The 22500-nt window shown below is 45.1% G+C and overlaps 1 protein-coding gene across 1 annotated transcript in view; it reads left to right on the top strand.

Annotated features, from left to right (window-relative positions):
* The window catches only part of TRMT44 (tRNA methyltransferase 44 homolog), an 82850-nt gene that overhangs the window by 25446 nt on the left and 34904 nt on the right, over positions 1–22500 (top strand). The window contains exons 3-7 of the mRNA XM_040335365.1: positions 1793–2012; positions 5044–5112; positions 9827–9934; positions 12855–12926; positions 21255–21361. Of these exons, the coding sequence (XP_040191299.1) occupies positions 1793–2012; positions 5044–5112; positions 9827–9934; positions 12855–12926; positions 21255–21361 (576 nt within the window). The remainder of the gene's footprint in view (positions 1–1792; positions 2013–5043; positions 5113–9826; positions 9935–12854; positions 12927–21254; positions 21362–22500) is intronic.

The raw sequence follows: 22500 nt of genomic DNA, 5'->3' as shown, positions 1-22500 counted from the left end.
TAAAATTAGGGTGCGCGTTATACGCCGGTGCGCGTTATACGCCGATAAATACGGTATATATATATCTGTCGCCTTGAGCAGAGAACTCTGCATAGAATCAGGAAAATGCTTTGTTAGGATTGTGAGTATAGAAATAATCGAGATGTCGATTCTTAACAATTAATCATGCAGCTTTACTATGCAGCTTTACTATGCATTGAGGCTGTTGCATGATCTTTATTGCCTCCTCTTGACTATAGCTTTCTAGAAATTCCTAGACAACAACTCAAACACACTTCATATCTTCCGTAGTCTGATATCCATGAAGTCTGCTCAGATACACTGAATTTTTAAACATCATCTTCCAGGACCGTTTACTTGAGAGAGAGAGAGAGAGAGTGGGAGAGAGAGCGCTCCAAGAACCTGAAGGAAACACAAGACCTAGAGATAGTACAAAGCCCTAAATTATCTCCCATGCCTCAGTTCTTGTGACGCATGTCTCCTGCATACATACTGTGCTTCTCCATTTTAGTCTTTCTGAAGTTGAAAGGGGGCACCCCCCACCCCATTACCACTAGCCAACAACCATTTGAGCAAGCCAGTGGTACTCGCAGGCTGAAGGCAAAGGGATATAGGGTGGGTACCTGATGATGGATTGGACAGCACTACACCCTAACCCCACCTTAACCACTTGTCGACCGCCGCACGCACTTATACGTCGACAGAATGGCACCCCTGGGCAAAAGGACGTACCTGTACATCCCCTTTAAGGAAGTGTCATTGTGGATGCGCAAGCTCCTTGAGCCCGACTGCGGGGTTCCGCGGACTCGATCGCCGCGGGGATACCCGCGATCGTCTCACGTGAGGAAGAACGGGGAGATGCTGATGTAAACAAGCATCTCCCCACTCTGCCTAGTGACAAGGACAGTGATCAGAGCTTCCAACGCAAGAAGATGCAAAAACCCTTGGCATTCGTGATGCTGTTTGCTCATGAAGGTTCTCTAACAAACCTCTAAGGGTTTTACAGAACAGCTGAATTTATATAGAGATTAAATTACACACAGGTAGACTCTATTTACCAATAGGGTGACTTCTGAAGGCAATTGGTTCCACTAGATTTTAGTTGGGGGTATCGGAGTAAAGGGGGCTGAATATATATTTTCACATATTTATTTGTAAAAAAATGTTGAAAACCATTTATCATTTTCCTTCCACGTGTGTGTGTGTGTGTGTGTATATGTGTGTGTGTGTGTGTGTGTGTGTGTGTATATATATATATATATATATATATATATATATATATATATATATATACAGAGCTTTTTTTCTCAGAAAATAGGTGCAGGAACTCAACCACGACCCCATTCATATTTCACAAACAGTAGAAGGGTCTTAAAGGGGCATTAAATACCAGGATTGCATTACATACAGAATGCAGAGTTCAGGGGGGGTTACATACAGAGCGCAGAGCTGTCACTTGTAAACACAGAAACCAGACTTCTGTGTTTACAAGTGATTGTGGTGAGCAGGCACCAAAGGGTCTGAGCCAGAGGTGGTGGAACTGAGTTCCCCCTGAAAAAAAGCCCTGCATATGTGTGTGTGTGTGTGAGTGTGTGTGTGTGTGTGTATACATATATATATATATATCACACAGACTCTATTAGGACAGGGTAAACTAATGTCGGGGTTTAGATGTACTTTAATACATATATTGGGCAGATAGGTTGGTAATTTAAAATATCTGTTTTTTCCCCCCCTATTCCGGTTTTAAAGTCCTTTTTTAAATGTCCCGCTTTTTTTTTGTTTTTTTCAGGTCACTCTCCCTCATTACTCTCTATTCGGAAGGCTGGGACTCTGATGGCGTTGTGTACCCTAAAATCTCCTGGATGAAAAATGAGCTGCTGCCAAAGCTGGCAAAGTGGTCCACAGAGGACAGGAGAAGCGACTTTAAGAGCACCCTGTCTCTCATTGCTGTGGATAAATATAGCAAGCTGTATCAGAGCCTGAAGGAGAAATACAAAGATATGGTGAAGGTAGTTGGCATTCATCCATTTCCTTCCCAAACTGTTCATTTTTCAGCAGAGAGATGAAAATGAAATCATAAGAATGAATTGTTTCCCAGGCACGCGGTCTGTCATTGTAAGCCACGTATTATTTTCCAGCTGCACAAATCATGAGATGGGTGAAGCATCTTGGTTAAATTTCACTCCAAGTACAGCTGCATATTTCTACAGTTGCTTTATAACTGAATTTTTTTTTTTCCCCTGGGCTTGCAGGGTGAGTGTTGCACAGTATATAACCACCAACAAGGTAATGCCCGCTCATTGTGCCGCCTTTCATGTTTCCATCTCTGGTCCCTTCCACTGACTAATGCCTTGTACATATGTTTTTCGTTTTTGTTTTTGTTCAGCTGAGCGAGCTGAAAAAGGAAAATAAAAAAAAACCTGAGGTTGCTGTACTAACATTCCATAGTTGGTACAGTGCTCTCCCCGCTGTTCTATTGTCTGCCCCTGCCAGAACACAATGGTCAGAGTTTGCAGCCATTGGCTTCAAGCACTGATTGGATGCTGATCTGCTGCTGGTTTTCCATAGACTGGATGAAATTAATTCAGCTGGTTCTTTGTGAACTAGCCAAATTTAGATTGGTCAGTGGCCACGGCAGTGTGTGCTCATTTTAGCGCTACCATGCTGGCTTGTGGATAAACAGTCAGGAGCAGTAAAAACGCAGATCAAGTGCCTATTTATACCCCCCAGGCCTCCCCTTTAAAAGCAGTTATCTATTTCACTACATCTTGTACACTTCAGGTTGTACAAGTGCAGTATGTATGGCAAGCTTTCAAAAATGCTTGCAAATAGCATTCTTCAGGCTTCTTTGCTCAAGTGAACCTGTGGCCAGGCTATTGACATTCTTTAGATTTTTCAGTGTTCCCCCAAAGCATCCAAAAACTCCATATACAGGTGCGTGATTTTGCACAAGAGAGCTGCCTTGCCAACGTATATGTACTGTATACGGTCGGCAAGCGGTATACATAGAAATGAAAGGCAAATAATGTTGTCTATAGATATATAAAAAAAAACACTATATATATATATATATATATATATATATATATATATATATATATATATATATATAATCGTATTTATCGCGCTCCTGTTTTGTACTGTTTTGTACTTACAGTTTTGGTGTCTTGCGCGGCGGCCATGTCGGGTCCGGCGTCCATCTGCGGCTTCGGGTGTCCTCTTCGTCGGGTCCGGCGTCCTTCTGCGGCTTCGGGTGTCCTCTTCGTCGGGTCCGGCGTCCTTCTGCGGCTTCGGGTGTCCTCTTCGTTTGGTCCGGCGTCCTTCTGCGGCGTCCTCGCGTCCTCCCCGCTCGTTACCCGCGCCGAGTTTGAATACTGCGCCGACATATACCGAGCGCAGTACACTCGTGTATTGTCTGCAATGCTCGGCTACCCGCGCTGACGTCCAGGACGTCAGCGCGGGAGGAGCCGAGACTGCCCGACAATACACGAGTGTACTGCGCTCGGTATATGTCGGCGCAGTATTCAAACTCGGCGCGGGAAAGCGGGTATCAGCGTATACCGCGCACCCACGATTCTGCCCTGATTTTCAGGGGAAAAAATGTGCGTGGTATACGCCGATACATACGGTGTATATATATATATATGTATGTGTATGTATATATATATATATATATATATATATATATATATATATATATATATATATATATATATATATAATATGTGTGTATATAATTATAAGTGATCACATTCCCTCTGTTCTCAGTTGCATAAGAGCTGGGGGGGGAAAGGCAGTACACTGAGCTTCTCAATGAATAGCTGTGTAGGAGGGTTGTGTCGGGACAGGTCTGATGATTGGAGGAGAGCATATGGAGTTCCCAGCATGGCAATAGAAATGGCCGTGGTGTGTTCTCCTGCTTGGTGTGGTCAGTTTTTAATAGGAAAGCAGAAGAGCTGGCAGGATCACCAGGAAATTCACATAAAGGAAGCAATGCAAAGAGAACAGGATACTTTCTCATACAAGTACAGTGGGAGGGAGCTGTGGTGGCTCAACGCGATTGGCACTGCGCTGACAAGCCATTCACCTCTGCAGACAGGGGTTCGGATCCCGGTCTCGGCTACATGTGAATTGACCCCCTCACACACCCGCCATTGCCACCCGGGGCATGGAGAAAGGTGGCAGATTGCCTCTGGGGGAGGCCTGCCTACTCCCAACTCCTTCAGTCCGGCTCCTCTCTCTCGTGTACACGCACAAAATACACTTTAAAAAAAAAAAAAAATATACAAGAACCTTGGATTACTAGCACAATCCGTTCCAGGAGAATGCTTGTAATCCAAAGCACTCGCATATCAAAGCGAGTTTCCCCATAGAAGTCAATAGAAACAAAGATCATTTGTTCCACATTGACTTCTATTGTATGCAGTACCGCTGAAGAGACTCGGAAATACTCAGAGACCGGTCAGATTCACTCGGAACCCTTTGAAAAGGCTCAGAAAACGTTGAAAAGGCTCCGTTCCCGAGTGCATCTGAACAGTTTTGAGTGCCACCGGCGCCCCCTGCACCTCTGGCCAAATCCGGTACTGCACACCACAGAAGCTTGAATTCTGCTTGTTTTGTGAGACAACACTTGCAAACCGAGTCAGGATTTAAAAAAAAAATAATAGCTCGTATTGCGAAACGCTCGTTAACCGCGTTACTCGCAATCGGAGCTATTACTGTACATCGTACATATCAGGAATATGAAATGTTGGCATAACAAACACTTTAATAAAAGACAGTTACAAGAAGAAACATGTTGGCTTCTCCTATCATAGGTTTCCTGGGACTACTAGACTTTGTTGCCTACCACTATACTTTCATGTCAGTTATTTCAGGATTATAGGAGGTAGGGCGTCACTTGTCCTATTATCGGGGTACATGTTTTATTTAAGCAGTGTTTTCCTTTGTACAACCTTTTCCCATCTGCATGACTCTTTTCTGAGATATCAATAACTGCTTTAAAAGTCATCTCTATTCTTCTTCTTCTTCTCCCCCCAGGTCTGGCCTGAAGTGACAGACCCTGAAAAGTTTGTGTATGAGGATGTCGCCATATCAACCTACTTATTAGTAAGTCTGATGCTTGCGGGAGCAATTTGCCAGCTTGAGGCTGAAGTGCTTGTGTTTTGTATTCTGACCTGAATCAATTCCTCAAATGTCCATTTAGTGGTCTGGGTTGGCTGTGACTTTGAAGGTCTTCTGTGGGAGAAGGTGACTCAAATGTCATTACACACTTCTGGGCTGTTCCTGGAGTACTGTTGTATGAGTCTCTTCTATCCACACGTCTGTATGTCTTGGATTTATTAAAGTGAACCTGTCACTGCCAAGAAAAATTCAAGCCCAGCATGTAAAGGAACACAAAGGAGTCAATTTACTAAGAGTTACAGTATAACGGCTAATAAAATGTGGTAAAATATCGCATGCGGTAACAATTGTGCAAGTGTTCAATCCATTAAGAATGCAGTATATGTTCGATTAAGCAGTAATTACCGCATTATTTAATGCAGCAATTTGACGCTTCAAGCTGGTCACTAAAGAGCGAGTTGGGAAGCCGGCCGCGAGTCCTTAAAGGGGTGGTTCCCCCGAAATTCATTTTTTTACAAAAAATCCTTTCTCCCGCTGATTAACTGTACAATAATGTACTCACCCGTCCCATTACTCTACGCGCCGTCACTCTAGAATCATTAGAAAGTGAACTTTGTAAAATAGATAGATGGACGTTTCCATCTTAGCTCAGGGCAGTCTGAAGCCCTGGCAGTCTGAAGTCTGTGTCTTCCGGGATGCGGCGAATGCTGTACTCCCAGCATTCACCGCTCTATCCCGCGCATGCGCAGTGTTGACGGCGGGCGTGCCGTCAACACTGCACAGTTACTATGCTGTGTAGAGATTTATCTCCCTAAAAAGTGACGCTGCATTCCCAAGAGGCATAGGGGCTATGCAAGAAGAATTCGACACACCCATCCCCGCTCAGACAGACCAGGAAGTGCCTCTTCACAGTGCCTAAAGCAAGGTAAATAATCGTTTTAAAAATGTTATGCTGATGAACAGTTTTTAGGCTAACTGTGCACTTGTTTTTAAGGCTAAGTTGTTAGATAGGGTGAACTACCACTTTAACAACGGAAGTTGCATCAGATGTCAGCGGGCGTTCCCCAGCTGACAGCTGAATGAGAAAAAATAAAACATGGCGACCGTTATGAGAAAAAAACAGTGTGGGGGGCCCCCCCCAACTCATTGGCGGTAGGGTACTCTGCCCCCCACCCCAAAGCACCTTGTCCCCCATGTTAATGGGGACATGAGCCTCATCCCTGCAACCGAGGCCGGTGGTTGTGGGGGGTCTGCTGACAAGGGGCTTATTGGAATCTGGAAGCCCCTTTTACCAAAAAGGCCCCCAGATCCCAGCACCCCCCCCCCTCTCATGTGAACGAGTATGGGGTACCCCACCCATTCACTAAAAGTAAAGTTAAGGTAAATAAAGACAGGAGGCAATTTTTGACAATTCCTTTAATAAAAAACAAAACATTTCCCCAATGTAAATCCATTATCGATCACGACACCCGCTGCACCGCCAACCCGAAAAACGAAAAAAATAATCTGCTCCCGATAAGCGGCCTATTCCGGCGTGTGACAATTATTATATAGAGAAGGGGCAGGGCAGGGCCTCTTTGTGACATCACTGACCCAGCATGCAACACTTTTTTTTTTTTTTCAAAATTTTTAATTGTCAACAATGGGGTGGATTTAGCAAGCAATTACGCCTGCGTATCCATAGATACACAGCGTAATTGCTAAGTAGCGCCGGCTTATCGACTTTCTGTATTCAGAAAGCTCGATACGCCGACTGTAGCCTAAGATATGACTGCCATAAGGCTCTTATGCCGTCGTATCTTAGGCTGCATTCTTACGCTGGCCGCTAGGTGGCGTTCCCGTAGTGGTCAGCGTAGAGTATGCAAATTGCATACTCACGCCGATTCACAAACGTACGCGCGCCCGGCGTTCGAGTTTTATGTCGTTTGCGTTCGTCGCTTTCTGCGTAAGGCTGCTCCTGCTATTAGGAGGCGCAGCCAATGGTAAGTATACACGTCGTTCCCGCGTCGCGATTTTCGAAATTTACGTTGTTTGCGTAAGTGAATCGTGAATGACCCTGGACGCCATTTACGTTCACGTCGAAGCAAATGACGTCCTTGCGACGTCATTTACCACAATGCACGTCTGGAAATTTTCCCGACGGAGCATGCGCAGTACGTTTGGCGCGGGAACGCGCCTAATTTAAATGACCCACGCCCCCTACGGGATCATTTAAATTACGCGCGCTTACGCCGGCCACTTTTACGAAACGCCCCCGCAAATTACGGAGCAAATGCTTCGTGAATGAAGCGTAGCTCAAGTAATTTACGGAGGCGTAGCGTAAAAACGGTACGCTGCACCTCCGTAGCAGTGCGCGCCCCTACCTGAATCTACCCCAATGTTTGTGTTAATATACCGCATGCAATACTTTATGCAAATGGTTCGTGTAATTGGGCTATCGCATGCAGTAAACGTTAGTGAATTGACCCCAAAGTGTATGTAAAACCTAATTCTATTTTTTAGCATGTGTGACATCATACCACGAAATACAGTTTTCTTACAAATTTTTGTTTCTTACTCGGAGATCCTGAAAGGTAAAGCATTTCTTGTTACAGTTGACCATGCTAAAGACCCATACACACGATCTGACTTTTTGACAACAAATGTCCGATGGACCTGTTTGATCGGACAATCAGACCGTTTGTACGCTCCATCGGACAAAATTTTGGGGTTTTTCATCGGACAAATGTTCGCTGTGCAAACAGACAAACATTCCGGCAACAAATGTCCGATTGAGGCTAATCTGTTCGTGTGTACACAAGTCTAAAGTACAAACACGCATGCTCAGAACCAATGCTAAAGATCAGACAACAATAGCAGAAGTTGCCCACAGGGTGACGGTAAAGAGCTGAAAAAACACGTGATTTGGTAAAAGTTGGCGTAAAAATGTTGTGCCGTGTGTATGCAGAACAAGTTGACGGCCAATGCCCATTTAGAGCAAAATCCACGGAAAAGTTGGATGGAAGTCTGAATGTGTGTAGGAGGCTTTAGACCTCTTTCATACTCTGTGTACTATAGAGTGTGCCCATGCAGGCAGTTCCATTGATGTCTATGGGATGTAGCCACTGCATGGACACTTGGCCGCTCCCAATATGACATCCATATAGGTACGGGTGTGTGCAAGTGCGTATCCCCAAACTCACACTGTCTTCATTCAGGGACAACTCACCCGCACCCACATAAAGTTCATTATGGAATTGTCTGTGCAGATTCTGCATCCCAACAGGAATGCACGGAACACCTACAGTGGATATAAAAAGTCTATACACCCCTGTTTAAAATGTCCGGTTTTTGTGATGTAAAAAAATGAGACACAGAAATAATTTCAGAACTTTTTGCACTTTTAATGGTGACCTATAAAGTGTACAAGTCGGTTTAACAACAAACTAAAATATTTTAGGTGGAGGGATTTAAAAATAAAATATGGTTGCATAAGTATGCACACCCTTAAACTAATACTTTGTTGAAGCACCTTTTGATTTTATTACAGCACTCTTTTGGGTATGAGTCAGCATGGCACATCTTGACTTGACAATATTTGTCCACCCTTCTTTGCAAAAACATTCCAAATCTGTCAGATTGTGAGGGCATCTCCTGTGCACAGCCCTCTTCTGATCACCCCACAGATTTTCAATGGGATTTAGGTCTGGGCTCTGGCTGGGCCATTCCAAAACTTTAAAGGGGTTGTAAAGGTAAAAAAAAAAAAATCCCTAAATAGCTTCCTTTACCTTGGTGCAGTCCTCATTTACTTACCTCATCCTCCGATTTTGCTTTTAAATGTCCTTATTTCTTCTGAGAAATCCTCACTTCCTGTTCTTTTGTCTGTAACTACACACAGTAATGCGACACTTTCTCCCTGGTGTGGAGAAAGCCTCTTGAGGGGGCGAGCAGGAGTGTCAGGACGCCCACTAACACACAGCTTCTTTATCTGCAAAGTAGATAGCGTCCTGACTCTCCTGCTCGCCCCCTCAAGAGGCTTTCTCCACACTGTGTGTAGTTACAGAAAGAAGAACAGGAAGTGAGGATTTCTCAGAAGAAATAAGGACATTTAAAAGCAAAATGGAAGGATGAGGTAAGTGAAGGAGGACTGCACTAGGGTAAAGGAAGCTATTTAGGAAAAAAAAATTGTACCGTTACAACCCCTTTAAGGAGATAGAAAAGAGAAGCAGGAGAGGTGACAGGGCAAACTCTGCTGCCAGAAAGATGCAAAAGAGTTAAACTTAGGATATATACAATATGACACTGTCTTTTCTCCCCCAGCAGGGAGCTGTGAAGGTCAGCACTGTAGATTCTGCAGCCTTCCTCTCTAGTTGAGCCAAGAAATACAATCAAGGCTGCAAATGCACACATTTTAATTACAGAATATGACATATATAGTTTTTGAGACTGAGGAGACGGTTAGAGTTCTCAGTAAGCAAGGGACTGCTCTGGGCTTTAACAAAATGGCTTCCAGCGAGAAGAAACTCGCAAGTCTGGAAGCAATTTACAGCATACACTTATTTTTGTAGCAGTATTATTAATTTGGAATGAATGTTCTTTTATTAAAGAACATTAATTGTTATCAAAAGGTTATGAGTAAAGTTCTTCTTTAACTGTTTGAGAAGAGGATAAGTTGGAATCTTTTCATAACTCCTTAGTATTGCGTTTAATGTTTTTATAGGTTTTATGGGAAGAGGAACGATTTGTGAACAATTCAAAAAAGAAGCAATCTTTCATCGACTTGGGATGTGGAAATGGACTCTTGGTTCATATTTTAAGCAATGAAGGGGTAAAATAATACATTAATACATTATTTTAACAAAATAATATATATATATTACATTCTGTTCAGCTATTCACAATAGAATGAAAAACTAGAGGTACATAATTTGTGTTCTTTGTTCATAAATAGTTTTGTAAATCACATATAGTACAAATTTTAGAAGAGCTGTTTTTTTGTTTGTTTTTTCAAAACTATGGCCCTCTATCTTTGCTGTTTTTTTGTCTGTCTGATTAAAAAGATAACCAGTGCCTTATCTCATGTCTATGGATGGCATCCCAAGAAGCAGACAAGCATCTGAGCTTGACCTCACATTTTAGGTTATAGGGATGAGAGGGGAAGGTGTTCTGGAATCCAGCAATGAAACCCCCAGACAGAGCTGACCACACTGCTTGAGATTTTAATACAGCAGAATCAATGTTGTCAGTGCACTACAGGAAGTTAGGAGCTCTTTGGCAGGCCATGACAGGTCAACAGGTATTTTTCTGTACTTATAGCATCGTAAGAGACTATACTTGGGGACATGTCTATGTATTGCATTGTTTTTTTTTTGTTTTTGTTTTTTTACTCATGCATACAACTTTAAAGTTACGAGTAAAGTAAAGTTGCACCTTGTTTTTGAAAAATGTTCTCTCCCACAGAAGTGCTAAAATAAATCACTTGGTTGAATGACCATTAATGACATGTTGTGAAAATGTTGCTTGGCTTTCATGCTGATTCAGTGGCTTTAATACTTTGAGTCACTGGGCTAAAAAAAAAAAAAAAAGGTATATAGATCGGGATCAATGACTTGATTGGCCTATTAAGTCCCAGGTCAGTGACAGAAAGAGGTTGATTTGCTAAAACTGGAGAGTGCAAAATCTGGTACAGCTGTGCATGGTAGCCCATCGGCTTCTAACTTCAGCTTGTTCGATTTAATCTTTAATAAAAAGAAATAAAAAACATGTAAGCTGATTGGTTTTTCTACGACTATAACTGGAGATATCAAGTTTCAACTGGTAGGGTGCTACAGTAATTTTTTTTATACATATGTGAATTGTTGGAAATGAAATTAGTTTTTTTAATCAGTGTTGCCTTCAAAGTCCATGTTTCTTTTTCCAATCTATATCGTTTTATGATTAGGACATGGCACTGTATTATCTATTGTACACCCACAGTACCCTCCTGTGTTGGCGTACGTAGCTTCAGGTAGTAAACCGCAGATGATTACAAAAAGAAAACTATGCAAGGCTTTGTCATAATGTGCTAGTATGCACATTATGATAGATTTCCCTTTTAAGCTAAGCCCTCCAGCGCCGTGATTTCACAGCTGAGACAGCTGACCTCTTACCCGGTCTTCCTTTCGTGTTTGCGACCTCTGGCTACATGAGTGTCAGGGAGCGCGATGACGTCACGCCGCAGTTTCCGGCACAGGCTCTGAAGGTCCAGCCCTGTAAGCCGAACCTTCAGTGCGCATTCGCCGGTGATGTCGTCAGTTGCATGCACTCTGTGCAAGTTTGAGATATTCACAGTACCTACAGGTAAGCCTTATAGGCTTGCCTGTAGGTACAAGTGGTAGTACAGAGTTTACTACCACTTTAAGGTGGCATTAAAGGAAAACAATTTTGAGCAGGCAGGCTATGTCTCTAACAGAATAAAATAAACGTACCTGCCTGTTCACAATACTCTGGTGAATGTACACTGAGCTGTGCATGTATGTGTGATGTCACATGCATAGGAGTATCATTGTCCCGCACTGTCCAATCAGAATGGCTGAAGACCAGCACCCAGTAGAAGCCAGGGAGAAGATGCGGGTAAGATGCCTCATTGATGATGGACCATCTGAGAGGTAACTATCGCTGCCTTTTTAGATAAAGCTGCTAGCGGATATTGTGCTAAATGCAAGGCCAGTCTGAATGTGTAGAGCCCCAATACTTCTACGTTCCACGCCAACCAAAAAAATCACACACTTCCCTGTTGGTCCATGATTATCATGGGATGCCTCACAGGCCAGCAGGAATATGGGAGGCTTTGCACAAGCTTTCGGTTCTGCTAGCAGCTGCTTTTCATTTTTTTTTGTATGGACTTTATTTTTGAGATCACCTTTAAGCATATTTTTCTCTTTCACTTGCAATGTGCAGATTTAGCTTTGCACAATCTTCTTCTCCTTCTCCTTCCTCTTCCTCTTCCTCTTCCTCTTCCTCTTCGTTCTCGTTCTTCTTCGTCTTCCTCTTCTTCCTCTTCGTTCTCGTTCTCGTTCTTCTTCCTCTTCCTCTTCCTCTTCGTTCTCGTTCTCGTTCTCCTTCCTCTTCCTCTTCGTTCTCGTTCTCGTTCTCCTTCCTCTTCCTCTTCCTCTTCGTTCTCGTTCTCCTTCCTCTTCCTCTTCGTTCTCGTTCTCCTTCCTCTTCCTCTTCCTCTTCCTCTTCGTTCTCGTTCTCGTTCGTCTTCCTCTTCCTCTTCCTTCTCGTTCTTGTTCCTCTTCCTCTTCCTTCTCGTTCTCGTTCTTCTTCCTCCTTCCTCTTCGTTCTCGTTCTTCCTCTTCCTCTTCGTTCTCGTTCTTCTTCGTCTTCCTCTTCCTCTTCATTCTCGTTCTTCCTCTTCGTTCTCGTTCTCGTTCCTCTTCTTCCTCTTCCTCTTTGTTCTCGTTCTCCCTCTTCCTCTTCGTTCTCGTTCTCGTTCTTCCTCTTCCTCTTCCTTCTCGTTCTCGTTCTTCTTCCTCTTCGTTCTCGTTCTTCCTCTTCCTCTTCCTCTTCGTTCTCGTTCTTCTTCCTCTTCCTCTTCGTTCTTGTTCTTCTTCCTCTTCGCTCTTCCTCTTCCTCTTCGTTCTCGTTCTCGTTCTTCTTCGTCTTCTTGTTTTGACAAAACCTTTTTCATTTACATGCTGTGTATGACATGACCTTTAGCGCAGTTCAAAAACTAATGCTCTGCATTTCATCTAAATATTAACCAGCACCCAGGCCGAGGCATTGATGTCCGAAGAAGAAAAATATGGGATATGTATGGACCACAAACCATTTTAGAGGTAAATTAAAATTCTGTTCTAGAGCTAAGCCCATGCTTTTGTTTCTCTGGTGACATTTTAAACAGGCGATAGCTGTATGCTTCAACACACACAATGCCCAAGAGGCTCACAATGAGACATTTGAATATTAATCTGCATGTTTTTCATTTCAATTGTTTATTGCTTGACAAGAGGTCTTTCTAGGTGAAGTGTTTTCTTATTATTTCAATAAAGTCCCTTTAGCTAGTTTTGTGTGGTAAAGAGCTTTTGAGTGTGTATTTATTGTGCTTAAAGAAAAACTGTAGATTTTTTGCAGTTTTCTTTTCTTAGCTGTGTATTCAAATATGCTCAGCTTAAATCCCAACTCCTGGCAATGTGTGTGCCCCCCCCCCCCCCGCCTTCTTTTTAAGTTTTAGTTATAGAAAGACAGGCAGTGAAGGAAAATACCGTATTTTCTGGCGTATAAGACGACTTTTTAACCCCTGAAATTCTTCTTAAAAGTCGGGGGTCGTCTTATACGTTGGTAACCTAACATGCAGACCGCGGCCGTCCATTTTTCAAAAAGCCGCGCGTCCTCCTCGTGCTGTTCCGTGATGGGCGGAACACTCAGCTTCCCAGCAGAGCCTCTGTTCAGTGTTCCGCCTATCACGGATGACCTCTCGTCCTCGGTCTCGGACGAGAGGGCATCCGTGATAGGCAGAACACTGAACACAGTGTCTCCTGGGAAGCTGAGTGTTCCGCCTATCACGCAACAGCACGAGGAGGAGGAGGAGCGGCTTTTGAAAAATGGACGGCCGCGGTCAGACAGATTCTGCATGTCAGGGATAAGGTAAGGGATTGTCGAGACATGCAATGGCACAGTGAGGTATGCAGTGGCACAGTGAGGCATGTAATGGTGGCACAGTGAGGCATGTAATGGTGGCACAGTGAGGCATGTAATGGTGGCACAGTCTGGCATGTAATGGCACAGTGAGGCATGTAATGGCACAGTGAGGTGAGGCGAGGCGAGGCATGACTAGTAGGAAGGGGGTCGTCTTATAAGGTGAGTATATCCCAAAACCAACATTTTAGCTGGAAAAATAGGGGGTCGTCTTATACGCCCAGTCGTCTTATACACCGGCAAATATGGTATATTATATTGGCTTGCAAACCTAATAAAAACATTGTATGAGATCTGCTTCTCCTCGGAGGGGAAATTCATAGTAATCCTCATAGTGGGTACACTAAAATAAATAATCCTCATCCGTAAGTGTTAAAGCCTTCACCATGAAGGTGCGCACCCACTTCCACAAGAGGGGCAATTTGTTCATCCCGCTGGGTCGTTAAATAGTTTTCTTTCCTGGCATTTAGGTGCTGTAGTCATTCTTTATAGCCTTTAGCCTACCCTTAAAATGGGCATCTTCTTCAGCTGTTGGGGACTAAAGGGAAATTCCCCCAGGGGGTTTTAATGCAGCAAGATGTGTAAATCAAGATAGAAGAATTGTATAAAAATCTTTAATGGAATAAATTATAGATACAAGTTACCATTTAAAATATGAACTCTGGTTCTAGGGATACAATACATATTCCATAATGCAGCAAGGCAGTTACACAGCATTACATTATATAATTGAACTGTATGTAGACTCCATACATGCATGCATACATAGTAAGTTTATATACGTTTTATCTGAGCTCCCCACACCCTGAGACCTCTGATTCTTACACTTATAGAAACCTATTCTGATTTTTGCTTTTGGAGCTTCAGGCTGATTGTTCTTCCTGGCATTTCTTATATGTTGCTTAGTCTTTTTTCTTCATTTAGTCTTGACTCGTCTCTGACATTAATCCCTTCCAGTATTATGAAATGATTTCTATATCTGTTGGACAACTTAGTGGCTGTTCCCTACACCTCAGTTGGACTTTTGGACATCCCAACAGTTTCTGAATTTTCTTTCTCGTACATCACGGGACACAGAGCGGCATATTCATTACTAGTGGGTTATATGGAGTACCTTCAGGTGATGGACACTGGCAATCTCAAACAGGAAGTGCCCCTCCCTATATAACCCCCTCCCATAGGAGGAGTACCTCAGTTTTTTCGCCAGTGTCTTAGGTGTTGGTGCACGTTGAGGCTGTGCCTGTAGTAGTCCTTGGGACCAGGGCCAGCTGACCGGATCCGTCCAAGGTGCTTCATAGCCAAAGTGGACGGTACCCGGGCCCCAATTCGTGGATGGGGTTTTGCCTATAATGCCTCTCCTTGGAGGGCTGGACCCTGGGTTCCAGGTCTGGTTTCTAACCTAGAGAATACCTGTTGCCAGTGGTGCTGTATAGGTCCAGGTTGTGGTGTTCTTTTAAGACCCCAGTCCCTGAAGGTCTATGACCATACCCACGGTGAAGGGTGAAGATTGGGCCTCTTGCAGAGCAATACCCTGCGGCGTGGAAAGGTAAGCAGGGGGCCTACGGAACTTGGTTTGTCAGTAGGCTTCCTACAGGGGATTCTTGGGCAGCCTATTTATGCCTCTGTGCATGGGCAAAGGAGAACCACAAAGTTTTCAAACGGGATGGCTCAAAAACACCCAGGTATGGTTCCCCTGGCTGGGCTAGTAGGCTGCTGCTGCTTCTGTCACAAGGAGGGCCTTTTTTTGGGCAGGGTGTTCCACAGAGAAGGAACCATACCATTAGGGAGACAGTTTAAAGCTTCCCTTTTACCTGTGTCTGCTGCTCCAGCGTCTAAGGTCCTGGTGTCTCCTCTCCACATGGCTTCCTGCTTCCCCTAGCGGCGTTTGACGCGCGCGCGTGCGCACGCTTTTACTTATCTGTGCGCGCGCTTGCGGCGACGCCGCGGGGAGGGGGCGGTTGACGCCGGACGGCTCCTCCCCCCTGCACACAGGGAGGATAAATCCTGGAGGGCTGTTCAGTCTGTAAAGGCTGTGAGGGGACACGGAGCAGCGATGCTGGCTACAGCATAGGAAGGTTTGACAGAGCTTTCTGGCACAGTGACACCCGGTGGCAGTTGTGGGAAGTACACCTTACTAAGGAGCCTCTGGCTTAAAAGTTTACATTCAAGCCTGTGTACTAAGCAGCGCCTTTGAACACTTAGGGTGCTCACCTAGCCCAGCATTAGGGGGTCAATACCAGACAAAAAAAAAAAAAAAGATTTTTTTCTGGTTGAAGCCCTTGGGGCTCAGTATTGATTTTCCCTTTTTATAGGTTATGGGAGGTTTGGAGTCCCTCTAACATTACCCTATCCTATTGTTTCACATTTATTTGATTATATGTGTATTTTCTCCAGCTATTACAGTCAGTTGTATACTAGCGGAGTGCCTCAGAATTTGTATATTATGGCTCCTAAGGGTGCAGGTAGCGCTAAGAACGCTAAAACGGTTAAAAAAACCCAAAAGGTTCTCCATCGGGCTCTGAGGATATCCAAAATCTAGTGGCCCCTACTACTCCGGAATGCCCGGAAGTTGTTGTCCTAGGTGAGCCATCAGGGTTGCTAGGTGCTATGGCTGGCCCTACTCAACCAGCTCCTTCCTATGTAACGGAAGAGATGTTAGCCTCCACCTTGGGTGGATTGGAAAGGAGGATGGCCGCTCTAATTACGGCATCTTTGGCAGGGAAGAAGCGGGTTAGATCCCCGTCTCCCAGGTCTGAGTCTCTGGAGGAGGATATCCTCTCCGACTGACGAATTGGAGGATCAAGGAGACCAGACAGAGGGAGGTCAGGATCACCTTGACCATTTAGGTTCTGAGGATTCTACAATAGAGGAACCTTTTTCAGCTTCTCACACAGAAAGACTGTGGGTTCAGTCCCTAACGGATATGGTGCGGTTGGCTTTTAAGATACCTGTGCCTCAGCCTCTGGCCTCCGCGGTATCCTCATTGGGCTCCCTGAAAGCGCCCCAAGCCAATTTGGTATTCCCGGTACATCCTTTGTTAAAGGACCTGATTTCAGGACTGGGCTAAGCCAGACAGGTAACCCTTAGAGGAAGAGTTTTCAAAGAGATGGGCTGTCCCTACTGTGGACGCAGCCATCTCATGTGTGAACAGATCTTTAACTTGTCCTGTAGAAAACTTGCAGGTGTTTAAGGATCCGGTTGATAAACGCTTGGAAACATTACTTAAGGCCTCCTTTACTTCAGCAGGGGCGATAGTTCAGCCCGCTGTGGCTGCTATTGGAGTGGCCCAAGCATTATCAGATAAGACTAAGCAAATGCTTAAACTTATCCCTGCCCAGCAGGCAGAGGAATTTTGGATATACCCAGGGCTATACGCTTTACGGTGGATGCTATCAAGGGCTCCATCCAGCAGGCGTCACGTTTATCCTTATTTCTAATCCATATGAGAAGGCTCTTATGGTTGAAGAATTGGGAGGCTGAGCCCCCGGGCAAAAAACTCCTGGTAGGGTTCCCTTCCATGGAGGACGTCTCTTCAGAGAAGACTTGGATAGATATATTCAGACTATATCAAGCGGCTAAAGCACTCTCTTGCCAGTCAAGAAGAAGGCCCGAGGGCCCGCATTTAGGCGCCAGCCCTCCCCGGGGCAGGGGCCCTCTAATACCAAACAGTATCGACGGCCTCCTGCAAGATCAGGCATTAACAATAAGCCGCAGGGCCAAGCCACTGGGGGCAAGAAGCAGTGGTACCGCAAGCCTGCGAAGCCAGCCCCCAAGTCGGCCCTATGAAGGGGCGCCCCCACCCACGATGGTGGGGGGAAGGCTGCGTCTCTTTGCAGAGGTTTGGGAGGCCACCATTCCCGACTGCTGGGTACGGTCTTCCGTGACCACGGGCTACAAGCTAGAATTTCTAAAATTCCCTCCTCCTCATTACCAGGAGTGAAGAGTACCAGGCGACCCTGTGAAAGGAGCCGCATTGATGGCGGCATTGAATCATCTGCTATGCCAGAAAGTGATAGTAGAAGTACCAGTCCGGGAACAGGGATTGGGGTTCTACTCCAACCTGTTTATCATCCCAAAGCCCAACGGCGATGTCAGGCCAATTTTGGACTTAAAGGGAGTAAATGCGTATCTAAAGGTCCGCTCATTCCGGATGGAAACTATTCGGTCAGCTGTCGCCGTGCTCCAGAAGGACGACTTCATGGCGTCCATAGACATAAAGGATGCTTACCTTCATGTGCCAATTTTTCAGCCACATCAAGTATTTCTATGCTTCTCGGTGGCTCAGCGTCATTTCCAATTTGTGGCGTTCCCCTTCGGGTTGGCTACGGCCCCCCGGGTATTCACGAAGGTCCTAGCCCCAATCCTAGCCAATCTAAGGATCCAGGGGGTCACGGTCCTGGCTTACCTGGACGACCTCTTGGTCGTAGACCATTCGTCTCCTGGCCTGGAAAGAGCAGTGGCCCTCACGGTTCAGTACCTCGAGAGGTTCGGCTGGGTCCTAAATCGAGACAAGTCAGCATTCCTGCCCACAAGGCAGCTGGATTATCTCGGCATGAGATTGGATACACAAAAGGTGTTCCTACCCCTATTAAAGGCCATCAAAGAGCTAATACAAATGGTTCTAAGCAAGAGAAGGCCAACCGTTCGCCTATGTATGCGGCTACTAGGCAAGATGGTGGCCACATTCGAGGCGGTTCCGTACGCTCAGAGCCACACTCGCATCCTGCAGGCAGCCATCCTGTCAGCCTGGAGCAAGAGGCCTCAGGCCTTAGAAATTCCTTGGCCACTCTCACCAAGAGTGCAGCAAAGTCTAGCTTGGTGGTTAAACCCTCAGAATCTCCTGAAGGGAAAGACTTTCAGTCCTGTGACCTGGAAGATAGTAACCACAGACGCCAGCCTGATGGGCTAGGGAGCAATTTTGGATGGTTGCACTCGCCAGGGCTCTTGGGCAGCGGCAGAGAAGCAGTTGCCCATCAATATCTTGGAGCTCAGAGCTGCTCGACTAGCCCTCAGGGCTTGGACGTCCAAACTACAAGGGTTCCCGGTGAAAATACAATCGGACAATGCCACGGCGGTGGCATATATATAAATCACCAAGGGGGAACCAAGAGTCAAGCCGCTCAGAAAGAAGTGAGCTTGATTTTCTTGTGGGCAGAAGCCCATGTGCCCTGCATATCGGCTATATTCATTCCCGGAGTCGACAATCTACAGGCGGACTTCTTAAGTCGCCAGACTCTGTTGCCGGGGGAGTGGTCTCTGCATCCACAGGTCTTTCAGACACTCTGCCAGAAATGGGGAGTGCCGGACGTGGATATCATGGCATCAAGACTGAACAAGAAGCTAGACAGGTTCATGTCCCGCACAAGGGATCCCTTGGCATCAGTTCAAACTTCTTTATGCATTTCCCCCGCTCCAGTTACTACCCTGCCTGCTGCGCAGGATCAGGGTGGAGCACATACCAGTCTTCCTGGTAGCTCCAGCATGGCCCAGAAGGGCATGGTATTCACTAATCCTAAGGATGGTAGTGGGAGACCCTTGGTCTCTTCCTCTACGGCCAGTACTGCTATCGCAAGGTCCGATCCTCCACCCTGCCTTACGGCATCTAAATTTGACGGCCTGGAAGCTGAATCCCTGATTCTCAGGGGTAGAGGTCTGTCTCAGAAAGTAATCTCTACCCTAATCAGAGCCAGGAAACCGGTCTCTAGGGTGATTTATTACAGGGTCTGGAAGGCCTATGTAGGCTGGTGTGAGTCCAAGTTATGGCTTTCTCGTAAGTTTACCATCGATAGAGTATTAAGTTTTCTCCAGCTAGGAGTGGGTAGAGGACTGGCATTAAGCACAATCAAAGGACAGATTTCAGCTTTGTCAGTATGGTTTCAGCGGCCGCTGGCCACCCACTCGCTGGTTAAGACCTTCATTCAAGGGGTCTTACGTATTAATCCTCCAGTTAAATCCCCGCTTTGTCCGTGGGATTTAAATCTTGTTCTGTCAAGTTTACAGAAACAACCTTTTGAGCCGTTGGCTGAAATTCCTTTGGTTTTACTGACAAGGAAGTTAGTATTTTTTGGTCGCCATAGTTTCCGCCAGAAGAGTATCGGAACTGGCAGCCTTATCCTGTAAGGAACCATATCTTATTTTACATAAGGACAAGGTCGTTCTCCGCCCTCATCCTTCCTTCCTACCAAAGGTTATATCCAGTTTTCATCTAAACCAGGATTTGGTATTACCATCCTTCTTTCCTAAACCTACTTCCAGAAAGGAAGGGTTGCTGCATACCTTGGATATTGTCAGGGCCATGAAGGCCTATCTTAAAGCTACAGAGAAGATCCGGAAAACAGATGTGTTGTTCATTTTACCGGATGGGCCCAAGAAGGGGCAGGCAACTGCAAAATCCACCATCTCGATGTGGATTAAACAGTTAATCACTCAGGCCTACGGCTTGAAAGGGTTGCCTCCTCCAGTATCATTAAAGGCTCATTCTACTAGGGCCATGGGCGCCTCCTGGGCAGCACATCACCAGATCTCTATGGCTCAAGTTTGCAAGGCGGCAACCTGGTCTTCTGTCCACACGTTTACAAAATTCTACCAGTTGGACGTAAGAAGGAATACTGATACAGCCTTTGGGCAGACAGTGCTGCAGGCTGCAGTTTGAGACCCTCGGATTCCGGGGGCTCCCTTTTGAGTAAAATTTAAAATTTAAATTTATTTTTCTCAACGAAGTTGGATTTATTATGATTTGAGTATATCTCTAAATTAAATCCTTTTGTCTTGGGAAGATGTTTCCCTCCCCTCATTGTAAGCATTGCTTTGGGACATCCCACTAGTAATGAATATGCCGCTCTGTGTCCCGTGATGTACGAGAAAGAAAAAGGGATTTTTAATACAGCTTACCTGTAAAATCCTTTTCTTGGAGTACATCAGGGGACACAGAGCTCCCACCCCTCTTATGGGGACCATTTTGGGAGGCATACTGCTTGCTACAAAACTGAGGTACTCCTCCTATGGGAGGGGGTTATATAGGGAGGGGCACTTCCTGTTTGAGATTGCCAGTGTCCATCACCTGAAGGTACTCCATATAACCCACTAGTAATGAATATGCCGCTCTGTGTCCCGTGATGTACTCCAAGAAAAGGATTTTACAGGTAAGCTGTATTAAAAATCCCTTTATTGTGTCCCTCAATGGTTGATGAAGAAAATTGAAAAAAAAAAAAAAGTCCTTTTTTTCCAAGGTCTCATCTCTGTTATTGGTCCTATAAAAATCATTGATTTTTTTTTTTTTTTAATGCAATATGGGAAGCCCAACCTCCCCAAAGGCTTTTTATCATTGTCTGTGACCTCGCTTCCTGTTTGTTAAAATTGTTGTCATTTTAACAGTAAGTGAGGGGAAAATTTCTGTAATAGAGCCCTGGGTAGTAGAGAAATTCTGTTTTAAGTAAATCCTGCTTTTTTTTTTTTTTTTTTTTTTCTAGGAGTGTGCCATCACCCCAAGTGATGAGCATTTGTTTCCAGAAGCAGACTGGATAATTGGCAACCATTCAGATGAACTTACACCATGGCTTCCTGTCATTGCAGCCAGGTAATGAGACTGGGAAATTATCTCTCCTGTAATTGTTTGCTAAGGGCCTTGGAGAGTGTTGTCACAAAATGTGGATAGTGTATCTTAACCACTTCAATCCTGGGCACTTTCGCCCCCTTCCTGGCCAGTCCAATTTTCAGTTTTTAGCGCTTTCACATTTGGCACTGATGAGGCTGCACTGATCGGGAGGCACTGGCAGACAATCACTGGGCACAGAGTACCATCCTAATGGGCACTGATTGGCATCCCTGGTGGTCTCCAGAGGGCATCTTCGATGGGTCTGCACTAATAATCAATGCACAGACCCCCCCCCCCCCCCTCAGGATGGGAGCCGACCGCCTATCCTCTACTCGCGTCTGTCAGTGTGAGTGGAGGAAAAACTGATAAACAGCTCTTCCGGTTTACACTGTGTTCAGCTGTAATTGGACACAGCTGATCACATGGTAAAGAGCCTACGTCGGAGGCTCTTTTCCGGGTTCGGAGATGTGGCATGTCAGACTGGCACACCAGTGATTGTTGCGCCGGCACGCGCTAGTGGCTTGTCCTGCTGGACATCATATGACATCCAGTCAGGATAATGCAACCACTTTGCGCCCATCATTTTGCCATATGGTGGGCCGGAAGTGGTTAATCAGATTTTACAATAATTGAATGCAATACATTTCGCAAAATACTCCACACGTGGGGTGGGTGGGTCTGCTTTCTAGTCTTTGGTAACATCCTTTTTTTGCTTCCTGTTTTGAATCTGATTGGTGAGAAACTGCTAGTCCTGATGCCTTGATACATTGCTCTGTATGTGAGAGGCAGCATGGAGCAAACAGTGGGTTTGTTTGGAAATGCCTCTCCTGCTTTACAAACAGGTCAGCAATAAAGGGTTCCCAAATCTCCATTTACCTTTTACTGCCATGGCTCATTTATATTATTGCCAGAATAAAAAACTCATGTACTAAAAAAGGTGAGCTGTGCTCTGGAAGGTCCCATTCAAACCAGGGTGATCAGTTGTGCATTTAACATGCATGTGTTTAAAGTGTTACTAAGCCCAGCACCCTGCATTCACTATATCTGATTTTCCCACAGTTCTCAGAACATGGAAATGCAATAGTTTTAGTGTTTATATAAACTGCTATATACTCTTTCTC

This window comes from Rana temporaria, chromosome 1, assembly GCF_905171775.1.
Source record: "Rana temporaria chromosome 1, aRanTem1.1, whole genome shotgun sequence".
NCBI classification, from domain to species: Eukaryota; Metazoa; Chordata; class Amphibia; order Anura; family Ranidae; genus Rana; species Rana temporaria.
This window is presented reverse-complemented; position numbering and strand designations above follow the sequence as displayed.